The 19,163-nt window shown below is 42.1% G+C and overlaps 3 protein-coding genes across 3 annotated transcripts; all 3 read left to right on the forward strand.

The window, feature by feature from the left end:
- Window positions 1–922: 922 nt before the first annotated feature.
- On the forward strand, window positions 923–6,020 carry mob3c (MOB kinase activator 3C). The gene is made up of 4 exons (XM_075484334.1): window positions 923–1,172; window positions 2,969–3,556; window positions 4,566–4,768; window positions 5,566–6,020. Exons 2-4 carry the CDS (start codon window positions 3,139–3,141, stop codon window positions 5,593–5,595), a joined length of 651 nt encoding a protein of 216 aa, XP_075340449.1. The 5' UTR covers window positions 923–1,172; window positions 2,969–3,138; the 3' UTR covers window positions 5,596–6,020.
- Window positions 6,021–6,429: 409 nt separating this feature from the next.
- Window positions 6,430–13,945, forward strand: mknk1 (MAPK interacting serine/threonine kinase 1). Its single transcript, XM_075485229.1, has 14 exons — window positions 6,430–6,539; window positions 7,162–7,224; window positions 7,749–7,839; window positions 7,942–8,040; window positions 9,075–9,172; window positions 9,284–9,363; window positions 9,457–9,530; window positions 9,683–9,787; window positions 9,891–9,946; window positions 10,033–10,128; window positions 10,254–10,448; window positions 11,415–11,579; window positions 11,718–11,761; window positions 11,940–13,945. Exons 2-14 carry the CDS (start codon window positions 7,171–7,173, stop codon window positions 12,157–12,159), a joined length of 1,377 nt encoding a protein of 458 aa, XP_075341344.1. The 5' UTR covers window positions 6,430–6,539; window positions 7,162–7,170; the 3' UTR covers window positions 12,160–13,945.
- A 460-nt stretch (window positions 13,946–14,405) lies between these two features.
- On the forward strand, window positions 14,406–16,035 carry LOC142399794 (transmembrane protein 275-like). Its single transcript, XM_075484335.1, has 2 exons — window positions 14,406–14,519; window positions 14,861–16,035. Exon 2 carries the CDS (start codon window positions 14,902–14,904, stop codon window positions 15,448–15,450), a length of 549 nt encoding a protein of 182 aa, XP_075340450.1. The 5' UTR covers window positions 14,406–14,519; window positions 14,861–14,901; the 3' UTR covers window positions 15,451–16,035.
- The last annotated feature ends 3,128 nt before the right edge of the window (window positions 16,036–19,163 follow it).

A 19,163-nucleotide genomic window follows, 5' to 3' on the forward strand; every position in this document is an offset into this window, starting at 1 on the left:
ACAACTTTCATAACAAAAACTGATACACCAACCTGCTGATATAGAGTTAGATTACGTGTGCTTTTCTTTTCCTTCCTTAGATTCAACATGAATCTTTGAGCTCAGTTTGTGTGATTATATATACTGTATATATACAGTATATTTACATTGACATTGCAGAGACAGCAACTTGAAGCTCAAGCTGTTAGCCCACCTTATAGCCTACGTGTATATCCACACTTTTGACCCTCCCGAAAAGGAGGGAATCCATTCACAACGAGCTCAGAGGGCTTCTATTTCCAGGTTGGGTTTCATTTTACTGCTGAGAAACAGGAACCCTCCACACTTCAGTGGCACTCATTCACGCCAAGACAAAGGGAACAGAGAGCTATCCTGAGAACACTGAGCCCCTAGGGCTGCGAGAAAGTAGAGGGTTTCAGTCTGACACCCCTTGTTTGGCTTTTAGAGATGTGGTGGTGAGTGGCCCTTTTCTATTTAAAGGAATGCTGTGAGTTCAACAACAATGTCTTTATAGGGCCAAGAATGTTAATGACATGTTATTGAGACTTAAAAAAAAATAAAAAATGAAAGAAAGAAGAGATGGCCATGTGGACTGCAAGACACCAAAAAATGTTTGAGGGATCCGTCACTCCCTCTGTCCTACATGTGGCTCAGGAAAAGGAGTTGTTTTCTCCGGACCTTTACCAGAGGGCTGGGCTTTGGTGAGCTGGCTGCTCTGCTTATGGGACGACAAGGAAGAAGAAGAAGAAGAAGAAGAAGAAGAAGAAGAAGAGAAAAAAAAGTAGTAAGGAGGAAGGGGCAGAGTCTGGGTTTGGGGAGGCCTTTTTTCCAGCCCTTCTTCTCTTTCAATTTGTAGGTTCTCCAGAAACACACCCACACACGGACACACACACACACGTAAACAGCAGAGCCCAGCAGACAAAGTCAGGATGTGACATCATTCACAGGAAGAGAAGCCAAACACATTTTTTCTCCTTTTACTGTGTTGTCTGTGCTGCTGAGTGAAGTTGGAGCCACTCGGACAATTGATGACCAACACAGAGAGAAGATTTTAGGTGAACTATAGAGGGGACAGAACAGCTGGAGCAGGCAACCACAGAGAGCTTTTATCACTGAACTTCCCACAACTCTCCGCCACATTACAAAACTCTCCACTCTAGGATTTCAGTCAGGTACGGTGCAGAGAGCTTTTTTCCATTCTGTCATGTCCAACTCCTCCTTTTTTTTCCTTTTTTTTTCATCTGGTTCCCGAACCCTGTCTGTGTGAGCTGCTGTTTTCTTTTGCATTTTGTTCGTGTGTAGTGTCAGTGATGAATTCCATGAAATAAAAAAAACAAAGCTTGCACAGAGGCTCTGCCAGTCACAGTACGTGATCAGACACGCTTCAGCCTGAGGCTGTCGAGGCATGTAGAGAGACGAAAATGATCAAGTGAGTCAAAACTTATGTCATTTTGACCCACATTGCTTCACCCTTTGCTCGAGTCACTCTGGCATCGTTAACTATTCTACTTTTTTTCCCATTCCCCTGCCTTTGTCCTGTTTAAGTCTTACATTTGCTCTGCGTAGCACTGTGGGTTCAATGTCTGCTTAAAAGTGCCGTATCAATAAAGCTGACTTGTCTTTCACTCTCAAGTTGAAGTGCTCTGTGTTTTCCTTTCTTCACGAGTCATAGCAAATCTCTGTAACTGTGCCTCCCCAAAAAGCCCTCTTGTTATGAGCATAGCGCATGGCGCATATCTCATGACCACGTATTCACGCTCCCCCAGTGGTGCGTTTTCAGATCAGGCACACCGTGAGAGCTTGACGAAAGGAAAAATTGTAGATGCTGCTTGCCTTGTAGTTGATCACTGTTGGCTCACAGAACAGAACTTAAACTTACAGAAAAATAAACTTCACAAACACCTAACATGTCTCTGGACTGTGACTTTTGGAAATCAGTCGACAAAAGCTCACAATAAAAACCAGCGTCAGTGTTTTGTCTATGGTGTGCGAACAGATGATTATGAAGAGACAGAAACTGCTTCTGCTTCTTTGGGTCACAGCAGAGCGACCACAGGAAATGGGGTGACCTGCCTTTTCAAAATGGGACATGGGACACAAATGCGGATATAGTATCGTGTTGCAACCACAGTCTCGAATGTGACTGTGTGTCAAATCTGTGAAGGCAACATGTGCGTTCAAGGCACTGATGTAAAATGTGTACTCCAACCAAGCGCTACTATTGGAAAACAATTTCATAAAACCTCGATTTTATTCAACAAAACTGCCACTATCATCTTATTGTAAAATATAAATGCTTTTTGTTTTTTATTATAACAATCTGAATCACTGACTCACAGAATTCATGTTATTTCCCTCATTAGCGTATATTTTAGTAACTGCCGGAAGGGTAAAATCTTTGGAAAAATCTGAAGAACCAGTTATCTATTTGTTTTGTTTCAACTGGTTGTCTATTTTCCATGTGTTTAGCATTTTATTCTCAGTGAGGACATTTATCTCTTGGTGATCCTAATGACTGATCAATCTTATTTTATTTATTTTTTCAATTTAATTTGAATCTAGGGGCTTCATTCTTGAGCCCAGAAATTTGATACTATTTTTAACGATGGGTTCCACTGAAAGTCTTGTGATAATATCATGTTGGTCACACAGACCAGAAGAGGCATTAAGGGCACGTTTTGGTTTGTCCTCTCTGAGGGGTTAGTTTGCTATTTATAGTGTTGACAGAGAAACATTTAAACCATATTACATGGGTACGGTAATCTGCAGCACTGCACTCAGACCCACATGACTCATGTTCACATTTTTGACTTGGTTTCGATGTGTTGACAGAACTTCTTTTGTAAACAGTCCAGTATGAGAGTTTCATTCGTAGTTTGTAATTTTTCTGGGTTTTTTTTCCCGGTCTTCCCGAACTTGTAAATGAACAGGAAAAGGATCACTAACACATTGTTGTTCTCTTTCACAGACGCGTCCCATCAACTTAAAACAAGGTCTCCCTGCAATCTTCACATGACAGACGCTGACCCCTGTGACCCGATTTCAACCGGACGGTTTCCCCTGCTTTATCTGCCTCAAACCTAATTATTATTCTGGAGAGCCTTTTCTCCCCTTATCTCAGGGGAAACGACTGAGTCAATGGCGCTGTGTCTCGGACAAGTGTTCAGCAAAGACAAAACATTCAGGCCGAGGAAGCGGTTTGAGCCTGGCACGCAGCGCTTCGAACTCTACAAGAAGGCCCAAGCCTCGCTGAAGTCGGGCTTGGACCTGAGGAAGGTGGTTCAGCTGCCGGAGGGAGAGAGCCTCAACGACTGGATAGCGGTTCATGTGGTGGATTTCTTTAACAGGATCAACCTGATCTATGGTACCATGAGCGAGTACTGCACAGAGCGAACGTGTCCCATCATGTCAGGGGGACTGAGGTACGAGTACAGATGGCAGGATGGTGAAGACTACAAAAAACCCACCAAGTTGCCGGCTCTCAAGTACATGAATCTGCTGATGGACTGGATAGAGTCGCTCATCAATAATGAGGACATCTTCCCCACCAGAGTAGGTGTGTGTGAGGAATGTAGATATGAAGCTATTTGGGTTTTTTATTGAGTCCACAACCTTAGGAATGGCTGAGAGTTACCTGCAGCGATGTGGTGCTGCATCTGTACTGTTCTCCTTCATTAAGCTTTCAGATGCTCTCTAATCGAATGCTATAAGAGGTTAATTAGACAACAGTGCTGACATTTAGAGGGAAGTAGGTAACGGTGCCATTATTTTATCTCAGTGACAGATCTGACAATTAACAGTTAAAGAGGTGAGAATTCCCTGCACAAGAGAGAAATAGCTCAAGTTTACACTCAAGTCAAAGTGGCCCAGTGTCAGCACCAAAGTAGGGCCTACTCTACTCATGAACTCTTGGCAATTAGTTCCTATCATTTCAGGTCCCTTTGTTCAATGTAGTCACTATCCCCCACAAACCTGAGGAAGAGTAGGACCCATAGTAGTGTGCTACAGTAATCCTCATAGCCCTTTTAGTACTCGATGCATTTTGTGTTTTCTTTAATCGGTCAAAGAATTCAACAATAACTCCACGTACCCTTTGGGGTATAGCACTTTTACTTAGAAATATTACTAATAGGGTGTTCAGGTAAGGGGAAGTTTGTCAGTTCTTCAACACAAAGCATAGATATACTTTAGCTAAGATGTTATTTTATGAATTACATCATAGGATACAGCGGAGTATGATGTTATAGATCCTACCTCGTCTCTATTGTGTCTGTATTCATCAACGTAGCAGTTGAAATGACAACAAGTTCTCCAGCTGAATCGATCAAATCTGTCATTTGTTCAGACAGTCTCAAAATGGGATTGTGTCTTGGAGATTTCCCCTCTCACTGCAATATCAAAGCTGTTGATGGGAACTCATATTACTGACATTACATCACTGCTATATGAAATATTTCAAGTAATGAACAAGATTATCTTTCATCTTAAATATAATGAGATTTTTTTCTTGTGGATGTCCTTTCACCCACCCCCCCCCCCCCCCCCCCCCTCCCACCTCTCTTTAGGTGTACCTTTCCCCAAGAACTTCCAGCAGGTGTGCAAGAAGATCCTGAGCCGTCTCTTCAGGGTGTTTGTGCATGTTTATATTCATCACTTTGACAGCGTCTGCAGCATGGGCGCCGAAGCCCACATCAATACCTGTTACAAACACTACTACTACTTCATCTCAGAGTTCAACCTGATTGAAAACTCTGAATTGGAGCCCCTGGTGAGTCGTCTGTGTGACCTCAGGTGTGAAGTTGAAGTGTTGGGGCATGAGAAAGGGTATATAGGCTATATATATATAACTCGGCTGTCATTTCTAACCTTGTGTTCATGCTAGGTGGGGTTAAGCACATACAAAGCAAAGAAAATAACTGCAATTTTCCACTCAGACTAAACAATCGCTGCGCCTCATTGTGGGGGTGCAACACATGAAATGTGTTCGTCCCAGAATAATAATTTTCCATCCACTTTTTTCTGATAGTGGGAATGGACTTTGTTTGTTCCCCTCTACTTTCCATCATAAAAGAAACTCGTTAACTGCTTTGAGGAAAATGTTTCGGTTAGAAGCAACAGGCCACATAAGAGAATCTGCTGACTTTGTGGAGTCCACTTATGAGGAAAGACTTTGCTTAGTTGATGCTATTTTCCAAAAAAAGGACCTCTATCACATGTGAGCGGATGGAGGCTTGTTCTCTTAGCACTCGTAAAAAGCTTCACTTATTATTATCGTGACACCTATGCTTTATAATTCCTCCCGCAAAGTGAAGTAGAAATGAGACATTTCTGTTTGCGGCCCGTGAGACCATAAATCATGTAAACAGACAATGTTTTATTGGTCCTCCCTCAGTTTGTGAGGCAGTTCTTTTTTTGTTGTCGCTTACTTTAAAGGAACAGGAAGTTCTTTTTTCGCCAACAAGAAATGAAATGTCTCGTATTGAAAGTTGAATTTCACATCTTAACAAATAAACGGTACGTATAGATTTAAAGTGTTAACTCGTCCACTGTTTCCTTTTCCTGCAGAGAGAGATGACAGAGAAGATATGCAACTGAACAGAACCATATCAACAAAGGAGTTTACATTGTGACGTTATCTGAGCCTTGTGGGAAAACATCAGATTGAAAACACTCCAAAGAACAGTTTTATATCTATTTGTATGAGTGGTTTTCGAAGCATAACCACTTTTCTTCCTATGGTGGCGCTGTACCGTCACAGAAGATTTTGCCTACAGTCATTATGGTGGTGTGATGCCTTTATACTTGTCTGTATTGGTTTATGGCACCACCCAGCATTTCTTGTACATGTTTATTGATTTTCCTCTTGTCCGTGCATATTTGTTTGATCTTCATATGTTTTGAAATACAGTGCTTGGTTACTGTGATGACTGTGAGTTTGCATTTTACATAATGTGCTTTTCTTCATTCTTTTAAAAGGACATAAAAATGTGCATCTCAGAGAGCCTAATTAGGCCGTCACTGTTTCCCTTTTTTTTTATGGATATGACTCACCAGAGAGTATAAAAGCTGGAAACTTCAGTATACAACTGAATTAGACTAGATAAAGTAGAATAACTATAATAATAATGATTAGAATGCCTCTTATTATTTCATATTATTATTATTGTTTAGTTCTTATCATAATCATAATTATCAAATAATAATAAGAGTCGTGCCTACTATAGGTGCTGACCTGAGCTGTGAAACCTGTTAAATGAATGCACGAGTGTAAATAAGGGTCATCATCATGCAACAAAATTCCCCGCTACGTGGACGGGGGCGTGGTAGCAACTCAAGCCAAGTGACGTGAAATTGGTTGCCTGCTTCCAAACGAATGGGAGAAAGAAAAATGCAGAAGAAGGCGGGGCTAACGTCTGTTGATGTGTTTCGCGCCCTGTGCGTCATTGGTCGTCTGACTGATTGATCTCAGTTTGTAATGGGAGCTTACATCAGCTGGCAGAGACTGTGACAAGAAGGGATTTGGCTGGTGTGGAACCCAGGTTTGAGTTTTTTTTTTTTTTGTACTTCTAGATTAATGTGGACGCTGTTTGATCGTTGTCGAAATGTAGACAAGCAAAAAGATATTTATCGATAGTACAAGCGGCAAATGCTAGCTAGCTAGTTAGCCAGCTGGGGCTAAGGACAATAACATAAGCTGCTTTTCCACAGAGAGCAGCTAACGCTGACTCTGGCCTTATTGCGAATCTTTTACAGATTGTACTGTCAACATAACGGTGGATTTTTGCAATAACATTTCTTATGTTAAGAGCAAGTTGATTACTGTTGATTAACTGATTTTTCCAGTTCTGTTGCTAACTTTTACTTGGTATGAGGCTAAAACCTACAAATTTTAAACTGTATAGTATATGGAATTCTTGTTTTTTCACTGACCACAGCCAAACCGAAACTAAATGTGCCACAAAATAATTACATGATTAAGAAATATATTATCGAAACTACTTTTTGGTACACTTGAAGTGACGTACGTGGGTGAGTGACACTCTGGTGTGTTTATAATAGCTCAGACTCACCACCACCTTGTGCGTTTGTTTTTGTTTTTTTTCATATATTGGAGTCTCTGCAGTGTGTTCCTGACTGAATATTGTTGTGATGTACCCTCAGTTGGCAGATATGGTGAGGCACAGTGTGATGACGGAGCTGCAAACCATCCAGCATTCTCTCCAGGTTTGATATGCTCCATTATTACCCCTGATTTCACTTCCTGCCAGAAAGTAGTTCACGCACTGTCAAAGTTATCTGCTTGGAAACCTGGAAATTTCATCATTCTGCATGAGTCATGCACCATCAATGGTTGCGTAAACGCTTCTGGTAATATCCAGGGTAAGATAAGGCCCGTAATGATGTTTCCTGTTCTCTCATCAGCCCTCTGTTATGGCGGGTTGCCACAAGGGAAGAGAATGACAAAGATTGTCATTATTATGGGATACAAACATATAATTGCAGTGGGACTTGTTTTTTTTTTATTTAATTTTTTTTTCAATCTCAAAACCTACGTGGTTTTGACTTTTAGAGAACAGTGTTCTATCAATAGAGACTCTTTTCAGAAAAGTGCACAGTGCTTACTTATCAGTATTTAACAATCAGTCCAAAGCGGGAGAATTCTGCTGTACCACCACCTGATCTCTGACTACTCTCGCACTTTCCCTCCCCCCCGTCCCTCTCATGCGGCCTCCGTCTTTCTGTCACAGGGTAACTCCCTGGCTGTGGGCCAAGGAGGGGGGATGCAGGAGAATGGGAACACCACAGAGGGAAGACTGCACCTCTCCCAAGGCCCAGCAGGTACACCAGCAGGCTTATTTCTTATTTTTCACAGCATCTTTGAGTTGTGTATATGTATATATTTTTTTAACAAATTCGTTATGCACCCCTGTGCTGCTCCAGAGGTCGAGGCGAGCCAGCCAGTGAACATCCCAGATGCAGCAAAAAGAAAGAAGAAGAAAAGGACTAGAGCAACCGACAGCTCCACCGGCACTTTTGATGGTAAGGCTGAAACTCGGGTTGTCACAAGACAAGAATTTTACGGGTTGCATGTTTTCTTCTGTTTTTCTTTTTGGTTGATAGATCAGTGTCGCAACATATGAGCTGCACACAAATTGCTTCCTTTCAGATTGACTTGCAGTGTTTTGAATCATCATAACTGATGGCGGTGAAAGGTCTTGTTGCCTTCAAGTGTCCCGTGTTTAAAGTTTGTGGTCGAATCGGCGCACTACAGTGATGATGGTACATGGCACCCGTGCAGCTCTCCGTCTTTCATATCTTTATGTTTGATGCTTTGATATATATTATTTTATAAGCTGTACAACCGTTTCATGTCAGAAGCAGATCTCTACCTACTGTTTGTGCAACTTATCCCCATTATTGGCTCAGGACCGCTGTGTCTGAGCGATTGCTTTTATGAAAAAGGAAGCGACAGCGAAGTGCGGAGCTATATGAGAGGGCAGCGCGCTGCTTGCTAGATGGACACAAATAAATTACGAGCTGCGCAGTTTCAATTGTTCCCCTTCGCGCTGTTATGACTGTGAGACAGGCTGGCGTGAGCTCCCAGTCTCTCACTCACACAAAACGCACACAGATTCCAGCTTCCTTCTGGTGTTTCATAAGAAGTGTGATGACCATTATTTTTAAGAAAAAAAAAAAAAACTTTGCATATTTTGAAGTTGCCACTGTATACAGTTGCAGTCCTTTCCTAAAAAGGTCACACGATTAGACTTTTCTAAGCCACTGGGATAAAAACAATGTTGAGTTAGTTTTATGCTGTTGACAGCAGCTGCTCTGTGCTGTGTGCTCAGCTGCCAGTGAGGAGGAACTGTAGGGGAACGTGTCAGCGGCCACAAAGATGGTGAAATTGGTTTTAATGCTGCTGCAAATGAAACTCTTAATTGGATAAATAATTCAAGTATCCAACTACAGATCTATTTATTTAGCCAGAGTCATGCAGTGTGTGCACAAAAGCAGGACGGTGTAACCTTTCTTTTCCACTTGATAAACCTCAGCTGCAAACTCTTTTCCTTCAGATCTCTACAAACTGACAGACGAGGTACTCGGTCAGGGGGCATATGCCAAAGTCCAAGGATGTGTCAGCCTGCAGAATGGACAAGAGTTCGCTGTGAAGGTGTGTGAGGACGCTTATTGCTGTTAGGCATTTAAACCAGGCGTTTATATTTCATCGAAATTTAAAAAAGGGGGAAGACTAATCCTGGTTTCTTTGCTTTGTCTTGCAAAGATCATTGAAAAGAGTGCGGGGCACAGCCGCAACAGAGTGTTTCGAGAAGTGGAGACTCTTTACCAGTGTCAAGGAAACAAGTGAGGGCATTCAAGCCGACCATTGTTTTATTTCACTGAAATGAGTGCACAATAAATACAGATTCTAATCGGTTCGAAAATACCTTTTTGCAGAAACATTTTGGAGCTGATCCAGTTCTTTGAAGACAACTCCTGCTTTTATTTGGTGTTTGAAAAGCTGCGCGGAGGCAAGTTTGGATGAATACAACAAGAATCTTGCCGTCTGCACTCGTTCACCCAGTTTTTTTTTTATTTTTATTTTTTATTTATTTATTTATTTTTTAGGATGACTGAGTATAAATGAAGATAGCAGAAGGTGATCTTTTTTCTCTGCTTACAGGCTCCATTCTTACACACATCCAGAATCGAAAGCACTTTGATGAACTGGAGGCCAGTAAGGTAGTCAGGGACATTGCCCAAGCTCTTGACTTTCTACACACAAAGGGTAAGTTGGCTTCCAAACAACCTTTTTTTTTTTTTTTTTTTACCAAAGTCCAAAGAGAGGAGCTTTGATTTTTTTTTTCTTTTTTTTTCTGTTCTTTCCACAGGAATCGCCCACAGAGACCTTAAACTGGAAAACATACTCTGCGAATACACCGATCAAGTAAGTACAGGTTTCAGAAGGACATTAGTTATCCCTTAAGGTATTGACCAAGACGGTACGAAACGTGTGTGTTTCTCTCCACACAGGTGTCGCCAGTAAAGATCTGTGACTTTGATCTGGGGAGTGGAGTAAAGCTCAGCAGTGCTTGTACTCCCATAACCACTCCAGAGCTCACCACACCGGTAACAGACACGGGACATTTCTCACACACACACACACACACACACACACACCTAAAAACGATTCAAAGTGCCGATTTGGTTCTTCTGTGTTTTGGGGAAAAAAAGTCTTCTCTCCACCCTCTCAGTGTGGCTCAGCAGAGTACATGGCTCCAGAAGTAGTGGAGGTGTTCACCGATGAGGCCTCCTTCTACGACAAGCGCTGTGACCTGTGGAGTCTCGGTGTCATCCTCTACATCCTGCTGAGTGGGAGCCCCCCCTTCACAGGCCACTGCGGCACCAACTGCGGCTGGGACCGGGGAGAAGCGTGCCGAGCGTGCCAGGTACGCTCGTCTCATCGGCCTCCGTGAGGCTGCAGTTTGTTAGAGTCCAGCACAGTCTGAGGAATGCAGTGTTTCCCAATTTTTATCAATACATCAATAAAAACCGGTTAGTGCGCATCAATATTTAAGTCATCTTCAACTTTGATAGTCTGAGTAATTTCTGGTTTTTATAGTCTTCTCTGATAGCAAACCAAATATAAGTTAACTTCGTACGGTTGACTCGAGAAGTCAAGGTATTCTCAGACGAGAGCTTGGTTCCTCAACAGTTTTTTGTTTAGTCACGATGTGTTTCGGCTCTTGGTTATTAGCAGCTTTCATTTCAGATGGTGCTCACTCAGTGGGGTTACATGGCACTGAAAGGATCGGATAATTGGCTAAATTACAATAAGAGTGAGTTGAGCAGGGGTAATTATCCTTGGATATATGGCGGTGAATGAATCGAATCGGAGGCACAAAGCAAATCATACCCCGATACGATGAGGAAGATGAAGCTACGTCCCGCTACGTCCCGCTTTTCGTTTGTGATGAGCTGCTTATTGCACTAACGGCATACACAACGGCGCATTCTTCATCGCGTTGTTTGTTTCTTTCCAACAGCGACAACAATTGTAATATCGTCTCTTCCGACTTCCGGTTCACGACCCCGGGAAAAAATCTCGAGCATGCGCAGCACGCAAAGTCTAATTCACCACGTGCTTCACCCGTCTGCAAACACGTTTAATTTTACTTTCAACCGAGTTATCTCGGGGTCTTAATCCGATCGCGAATAATCCGATCCGATCCAATTTCTTGTCAGATTAAGGTGTCTACATGCACTTAATAACTCAGTCTTATTGTAATTTAGCCAATTATCCGATCCTTTCAGTAGCATGTAACCCCACTGCGTGACATTCAGGGGCTCTAATTGTGATCCAGATGTTTACTTGGAGAAGGTTTGTACACTGACGGACGACATCTTTTCTACAGAGTCACCTGTTTGAGAGCATCCAGCAGGGCAAGTACGAGTTTCCGGACAAAGACTGGTCTCACATCACAGAAGGCGCCAAGGATCTCATATCCAAGCTGTTGGTCCGGGACTCCACTCTGCGCCTCAGTGCTGCTCAGGTCCTCAAGCACCCCTGGGTGCAAGGGGTGGGTTAATCATCAAGTCTTTTTGCACCAGCTGTTTTGTACTTGTTACTCTGATCGTGTTTGCCTCCCCTGTATTAAATCTAATGTCATTCATGTGTTATTTTAAACTTTGAGTAAATTGTTCTGCTTTTCCTACAGAACGCCCCGGAGAGAGGTCTTCCAACCCCTCGCGTTCTACAGAGGTTTGTCTTACAAGTTTGTGAGCTTCTAAGATGCTTTGAAACAAAAATGGTGCATTTTAAATCGAGGAAGCAAAGCCACATTAAAGGGAGAGCCTCATTAGGGGAAGGATTGAGAAAATATGTCTCTGGAGTGGGTAGATGGGTCTCTCATTAAATGCTCTGCCTCCTCTCGGTGTAGGAACAGCAGCACCAAAGACCTGACCCAGTTTGCAGCAGAAGCCATCGCCTTCAACCGGCAGCTGTCCCAGCACGACGAGCAGCAGGAGGACGTCGGGGCCATCGTTTGCTCCATGAGGCTTTCGCCTCCTTCCAACTCCCGACTGGCCCGCAGACGGGCACAGTCCAGTGCTCTGCGCAGCAGGGATTTTGCGCCCGCTTCCGACGACTTTGCAGCCTGAAAGAGCAGCGCGAGTCCCCTCGTCATGTTTTTTCTGACTTAACTTCGGCTGCCGCCTGCTCCTTTTGAGTGCATTTCTGTTTTCACAGGAATGCCTTGATCGGGCGCACAGTACCACAGGTGACTAACTGTTTCTGGTGCTAAAGCTCCTCTACATGGCCAGTAATCTCATCATCTAGACCGAGTATGAGCGCCAGAGGGACAGTTAATCCTCGGCTTCCACCCCCTAATCGAAAACACTTTTAAGCCGTCTGAGTTTTAAACAAAGACTTATGTCCTGGGAGAATAGCTTTGGCTTTTAGAAATGAATATAAAGTATTCACAGATGTATTTATTTAGCCTATGATGATCTAAAACAACACAAACCTCTCTTAATGCCAGCAGTTCCTATTTAAATACATATCATTACCAAAACAGCGTTTTAGAGGGGCAAGACAGCTGTGCAGCTGTTGCTGTCCAATTGCAATATTTTCTTATCTCAGTAGATTTTATTTGTCTTATCGTGCAGCTGTGAAATGGTTTATGGTAATTTAAAAACTCTTAAGTTACTGATGGGCGGGGGGAAAAAAATGACGTATGTGTATGTAATTTGAGGATTTATTTAATGGATGGAAATGGATGACACTTGGAGAAGCCTGGGTTGTTTCCTCTACATTACCTGTTAAAGTCATTTAACATTAAGCTACCCATGACTTACCTGAGAGCACAGGTAGAACTAAGCAAAGGGATATAGAAGTTTTTACTATATACATGTAGCTTTCACTTCAACACAAGCTACCTGTAGCACTTAAGTACTTTAAGACGGGCTTTTTTAAAATTTAGTTTACCTAAATGGGGAAGAAAACGGTTTTGTAAATCTTGGTAGAGCGAAATGATTTTGACACCTCATATTTCCCTTTTTTAAGGGTAACTGCAGTCGTCATTGGATTTCAGTTTATTTGCCCCACGAATCCAACACGACTTGCTAAGTTTCTTATCGTCTTAGTGATTCTGTGTCGCGCGTCGTTTCCAGTTTGGACGACTTTTAGCTTTGGGAACTGATTTAATTTTAGCTTGTTAGGTAGTTTACGGAGACTCAAAGGGATGTGTCTGTTGCTGATGTCACACTTGATGGTGAGGAAAAAAGGATTCTATACTGTGAATGGAGGGATTTATTTTTATAAGAGTATTTGTATTACGTTTTGTATTCGTGGTTCAGTGAACGTGCCAAGGAAAGGAATGATGAACTAACCAAGCCAAGGATCCTCCGTCTTAGATTTCCTTGAGTTCATTGAGTTTGAGATCTTAACTTTTTGATTTTAGATTTTTTTATTTTCAAAGAAACTTTTTTTTTTTCCTTAAATGATTTTCTAGTTGGTTTCATCACTTTTGGATCCTGTCTGTGTTTTAATGGGATCGCTGATGGCAATGTATCAGCTCCACTTCCCTTAATACTGTTAACTTGTGTTAAACCTTAGTTCACACTGTTGCCATGGACACTCATCCCTATAGCAACAACGGGCCTTCATAGGCTGGCAGGAACTGAGAGAGATTTGCTCAGAGACTACATCAGGGAACAGCCGTGTTATGTTTAAGCCCCTGCTTTCCTATTATGAATCATAAAAGAACTTGTTTCCACTGTCTCTTTGTGATGGCAGCAAATAAGATGCAGTAATTGGTTTGCAATTAGGGAGTCCTACTAGGCTCTAAAGGGGTCCTATGCATAAAGCTCCTATGCATAAAGCTCTAATATGTGGGGCCAATTTCATTGGCATGTTGTGTTCTCAATAAAAAAAAATCTTACCTCTCGTCTTATTTGTGTTACATCATTTCAGACAACTGCCGTCTGTCGCCAGCTCTTATTCAGAAGATTCACCCATCAGAGATAAAATGGTTAAATTCAAAGGTCCTTTTGTACCAAATTAGGATTTAGAGGATAGGAAAGGGGACGTATGTGGCTGCACACAGAGTGGAAAGACAGATTTCCTCTGACATGCTCTGTTCTTGATAAATTACCTGGAGAGCAGAGGAGAGAGCTTTCATTTCAGGCATGGGACACCATAAAATGCCCTGCGTGACGAACTTCTCTCATAATTAGGTAATGGGTTTTTAACGAATTAAGAGGTAGTTACATTCGTGCCTGTGTCTCCCTCGGTGTGTGAGATGTTGATTGGTTTCCGTGCCCACACGCTTAATAAGCCGCGTTTGATTGGAGCGGGCTCTACAGCGCCCCCAGCGGTCAGTGATCAGCAGCGCAGCACCGGCTGGCTCTTCTTTCACTTCACAAGAGCGAGAGATCACATCTACCCTGAGGCTCCTGAGAGCACGATGGAGAAACGAAACGCGATCAAATATCCAACGGGATTACGGGTCTGATAAAAGGTAAGTGACTCAAAATGGTTCTAACAATGGTGGTGAATCATTGTTTTTAGGCTTTTGGTTGTTGTTGTTTGTGTCATTCTTTTCCCTCTGTGCACAACTGGCAACGTGACTTTAGAGACACTATTTATTCACTTCACTTTGCTATTTGTTCTTTGTAACTTATCACTTTTCTAATCGTTATTTATTTATTGAAAATTGCCTTTCTGAATTTTATTCTTTTTTTTTTTTAACGCTGATAAAATTAACATTTGAAAAATAGTTGTGAAGAATTGTAGCCACAGATGAATTCTGAAAAATGAAAATTAAATGATATATTCAGCTTCATATTTCCTCTCCTTCAGCCCCATCATCTCAGCATCTGATCAGTGGCTTCTGATGAGACATGGTACCACCTGATACCTCCAGGGCATCTGCTCCCAAGAGGATCCAAGAGCAGCGTGCCCTGCGGCACCAGAACCTTCCCTCCCCGGCCCTGTGCTGCGCCTGCGGCCTGTGCATTATGCTAGCTGGAATCAACATCACCCTGGTGGGAGCTTTCGCCTTTGGCACTTTCATCCCTACAGGCAACCCCCCCATTGTCATCGGGCCTCTCCTCTTACTAACAGCGCTGGCTTTCTTTACAGCCTGCTGTGTGGTGAGCAGACGACCTCCAGCCCACATGGCTAATAAAGCCAAAGGAGGGGAGAAGTGGGGGCTGATAGGGATGGGGACAGCAGTTTTTGAGATGGAGACCAGCGAGCACACTCTGCAGGACACCACGGCCGTTCAGCTCAGCCCCACCAACTCCCTTAGCTCCTCTCATGAGTGCAGCACCAGCCAAGGGGACGCTGCCGCTCCACCTTCCTGTCAGGATGGAGCCGGTGAGCTGCGAATATCAGCGGTGTCCGACGTGTGTGTCACTGGTGTTAAAACAAGTGTGAGCTTTGAGTGATCAGAGCACATCCTCTACGTAGCATGGACCTTCCCTCTGCAGCCGGCTATCTGAGTGAACGCCTGTTTATCCGTTTACAGGATGGATTTGTCTGATGAAACCGACAGGACCGAGTCTCAGATGCTCTTGTATGCTGGCCCTGCGGTGCACTTTACAACAGATGAACAAAAAGGAAACAGAGAACACAACATCTGAGTAGCATTTAACAGCAGCATTTAAAAATGCAACCACATTTCCCAAAATGCTATGAAAACAAAACAAAACAAAAAAGTGAAGAGTATTTAAACACATGGAAAACATTTCAGAAAAGAACAACAGAAAAGTTGTGTTTCCTGTTTCTTTGTGTTCTCTGAAAAGTTAAGATGCCTTTGTGGTTTTTGGTTTTATTTTCTCCTGTACCACTGGGCCACTTTGCTGAAGACTGAAAAGTGGCCCCTGGGGTTGTTTATTTTGATACAGGATACCATTACGTGTTTATTGCTCTGTTCCAGGATGAACCTTATCTCACCAGCGACAAAGAGAGGAAAGGAGATGACAGCTTGCCTGTGTTGTTATTGCTGTAAGAATTAAACAAAAAAAAAAACATACAGTTAAAGCAGATTGTTCTGTATTCATGCCCCACAGATTGACTGTGGTTAGTGTTGCCTCTCTGTGCGTGAGCAGGGAGGATCTCTGTGTCCAGCAGAGCCTCTCTGGGTGGTGAAAGCTGTTCCTGTGTACGCTTCCCTGCCACAATTTCTCACAAAACTTTATCATCTTTGTTATCTGTGACTCTTTTTTCTACTTGCTTGCATCAGCTGGGATAAGCAATAGTGTAGCCATGAGCTGTGTAACAAGTAAGTGCTCATGGTCTTATCTTTACTGTGTTATTGTGCCGTGTAAATGAAATAAATTAATTGATGAATAAAGGTTTGTGCTTCTCTTGATAAACCTCTCTAAAACTGTAGCAGCAATGTATAGACAATGTGGTAATAAAGAATTAAGCTTACACACAGGGAAGATATGAAAAACGCAAAAGCACACATGCCAGCGAAGTTAATAAAGGTGCACAGGTTGGGAAGGGTAACTCATTCATTATCTGAGAGAAGCCAGCGGCGACAGTGCAAACAGCTCCTTCCGAACATGTCGCCCATCACTTGGCATCTGACCCAACAGCTGCCGCAAAAGCGAGAGCCCTGTTTACTCATCATTTTACATCTGCTGTCCACAAACACAGCAAGAACAACCGTGTGATCGCCTCACACAGCTCAACCGCTGGAAAAGATGATAAAACCTGCTGCGTGCAATTATTGGAGTCATTTTTTTTTGTCAGGCAGGCTCTGTGGGTGTCTGTAGTTATCCAGTGAGCCAGAAATGTGACTGATAGTGTTTGTGTAAGGGAGATGACATGTCTTGGTAACCTGAACTCATTTTAATAAACTAGTAACGAGGTCATGCTGCTCCGAATGATGACACAATGGGATTCATTCTGAGAAGGGATTCACTCTAAAAGTCTGCAGGTTACTGCAGCGGAGCAGCTTTTATACTAAGAATATTCTGTTTGTGATCACATCATTTTCTGCATCACAACTGAAGAGGGTGAATTACCCAAAGGCAACATAGCAGATGTTCAGGACAGCTACAAACGCCTCATAGGCTAATAAGCAAATAGAAACAAGAAGAGGCCTCAAAGAAGTCAAAAAACAGCCAAGTACCTACGGTAGGTCAGGAGTGGGCTAAATGGGAAGAACAATGTCTGGGAAAGAAAGCTCCTAACAATGCATGGATGGTTTCAACCCAAGTCCGGCACCCTGAGACTGTACTCTATGCACAAAGAGGGAGGCTTGATCCTAGAGAGCATCAGAACCACTGTCCAGAATGACACAACAAAGTGCTATGTGAGTGCCTCAGGCAACTGAAGCCCTGTCAGGGGGAGGAGGAGGAGGAATGAAGCAATTAAACATCTTGCAATCACCCTCATTAATGCGCAATAATGATTTTGTGGGTTTTGGAAACGACTGAATGCAACTAACTGCTTCCATCTTAGCTACAACTTAGAATTAAATATATGATAAATCACAAGTTATTGAAGCCATTTCACTTTTGATTCGTTATATGAATTTAGTTTATCATATAATCTGATATCTACCTACCATTAAGATGACGATTCACTTTCAAATGTACACAATCTCTGAATAAAACATGGGCACTGCTTCAACTTACATGCAAAACATGGAATATGTACTCTTATATCTACTCTTCATTCTATATTACAAAACTATCTTTTATTGAGCTTTAACAGTCTAATATGAGTTTCACTCAGGTAATGACAATAATCACAACCAAAGGCTAATACAGATGATGACAATATAATTGTGCATCTCTACACCCAAGTTGAGGATTTTCTTGCTTCTGTATGAAAAATAAATCATCTTTTATTTGAAATATGATTTATATGAAAAATTTGTGGACAGAATTGACAGTTTTCCTGGCAAATAGAAAATGTGCATAAAAAATAACAAAAGGGAAAGTGTAAAAATGAGCTCTCTGGGAAGCAACACAGTAAAGCTGCATGCAGTTACTTCACACTGCAGCAATAACACAACACGGCAGGATACAGGAGGCATGACTGGCACTGAATGTTCACGCCATACTTGACCAGATTAAGTTTTTTAAAGGTGTGTGCTCAGTCACACTGTATGTATGTCAACATAGTCAGAGATACAAAGGAAACGAGTCTTGGCAACATGTCTTTCAACAAGTGATGTTACTGAGAAGAAAGAGTGAACAGAAATGGACAAAAAGAGCATTCGTGATTATTTCCCCTCATTCTAACGTTTTCCATGGTGGTTACATAATCCTTTAAATCTGTTCCATTACGCTGGGGTTGTACCAGTCTTTTCCCTCAGATTAATCGCACAGTATATCTGTCGAATGCCACGTTCAATGAAAACTGTCTTGATATTTGATAACCACAGAAAACTGCTGTATTTAGAGATGCAATCTTTGTGTAACTACAACTCACTCATTAAAGCAATGATTTCTGAATATAATTATGTTGATAAAAGCCCTTTAATCACATAAGTGCCACTGAGATCTCGGTGATCCACAAAAGAATATTATGCAGGCAACTACTTTGATGCAAATAGCTCCCATTAGAAAGCGGTGCAAGTTCAGTTGTCAAATTATGAACGCGAACTCTCTAACAGTTCAGTTGATTATTCTAGGCTTCATCATTTCATCCAAACACAAAGTTACAAAATATTTCAGCTCTACTGATATATATACACATGTATATATATATTATCGTATAGTCTTACCACTCCACCTTGTGGAGAGAAAGCAGCACAGGTTATCATATCAGAAATCAGAAATGTCACTGTCCTGGATCTATAAATCCTGAAGAAAAAGCCTCTTGTTGCTTTGAATGCTGAGAATGAGCATTCATTACAATGCTTGACTCTTCTAATGTTTTAATATTGTTTAAGTCAGCATTATGCTTAGGATTCAATTGATAAAAATAAACCAAATAAACTCAATTTGTCAGACTATTCCCCAATTTTAACAACAGTATGGTCCTATGGTGGCAATGTTTAGTTTTAACACCAGGGGGCAGTGTCTTCATTCGTTTTTCACATTCGGGTGCAAACGGTCATTTATTTCGAGGTAAGAAAACACGTTTGTTTTATTTTGGTTTCGTCTTTTTGCGTTGATATTCAATTTAAAGCCAAAAA

This window comes from Odontesthes bonariensis, chromosome 15 (assembly GCF_027942865.1).
Source record: "Odontesthes bonariensis isolate fOdoBon6 chromosome 15, fOdoBon6.hap1, whole genome shotgun sequence".
Taxonomy (NCBI): Eukaryota; Metazoa; Chordata; class Actinopteri; order Atheriniformes; family Atherinopsidae; genus Odontesthes; species Odontesthes bonariensis.

Coding starts and splice junctions, on each gene's coding strand:
- mob3c (XM_075484334.1), top strand. CDS start 3,139: ATGGCGCTGTGTCTCGGACAAGTGTTCAGCAAAGACAAAACATTCAGG. Junction 3,557..4,565: donor CATCTTCCCCACCAGAGTAG/GTGTGTGTGAGG, acceptor ACCTCTCTTTAG/GTGTACCTTTCCCCAAGAAC. Junction 4,769..5,565: donor ACTCTGAATTGGAGCCCCTG/GTGAGTCGTCTG, acceptor CTTTTCCTGCAG/AGAGAGATGACAGAGAAGAT.
- mknk1 (XM_075485229.1), top strand. CDS start 7,171: ATGGTGAGGCACAGTGTGATGACGGAGCTGCAAACCATCCAGCATTCT. Junction 7,225..7,748: donor CCATCCAGCATTCTCTCCAG/GTTTGATATGCT, acceptor TTTCTGTCACAG/GGTAACTCCCTGGCTGTGGG. Junction 8,041..9,074: donor CTCCACCGGCACTTTTGATG/GTAAGGCTGAAA, acceptor CTTTTCCTTCAG/ATCTCTACAAACTGACAGAC.
- LOC142399794 (XM_075484335.1), top strand. CDS start 14,902: ATGGTACCACCTGATACCTCCAGGGCATCTGCTCCCAAGAGGATCCAA.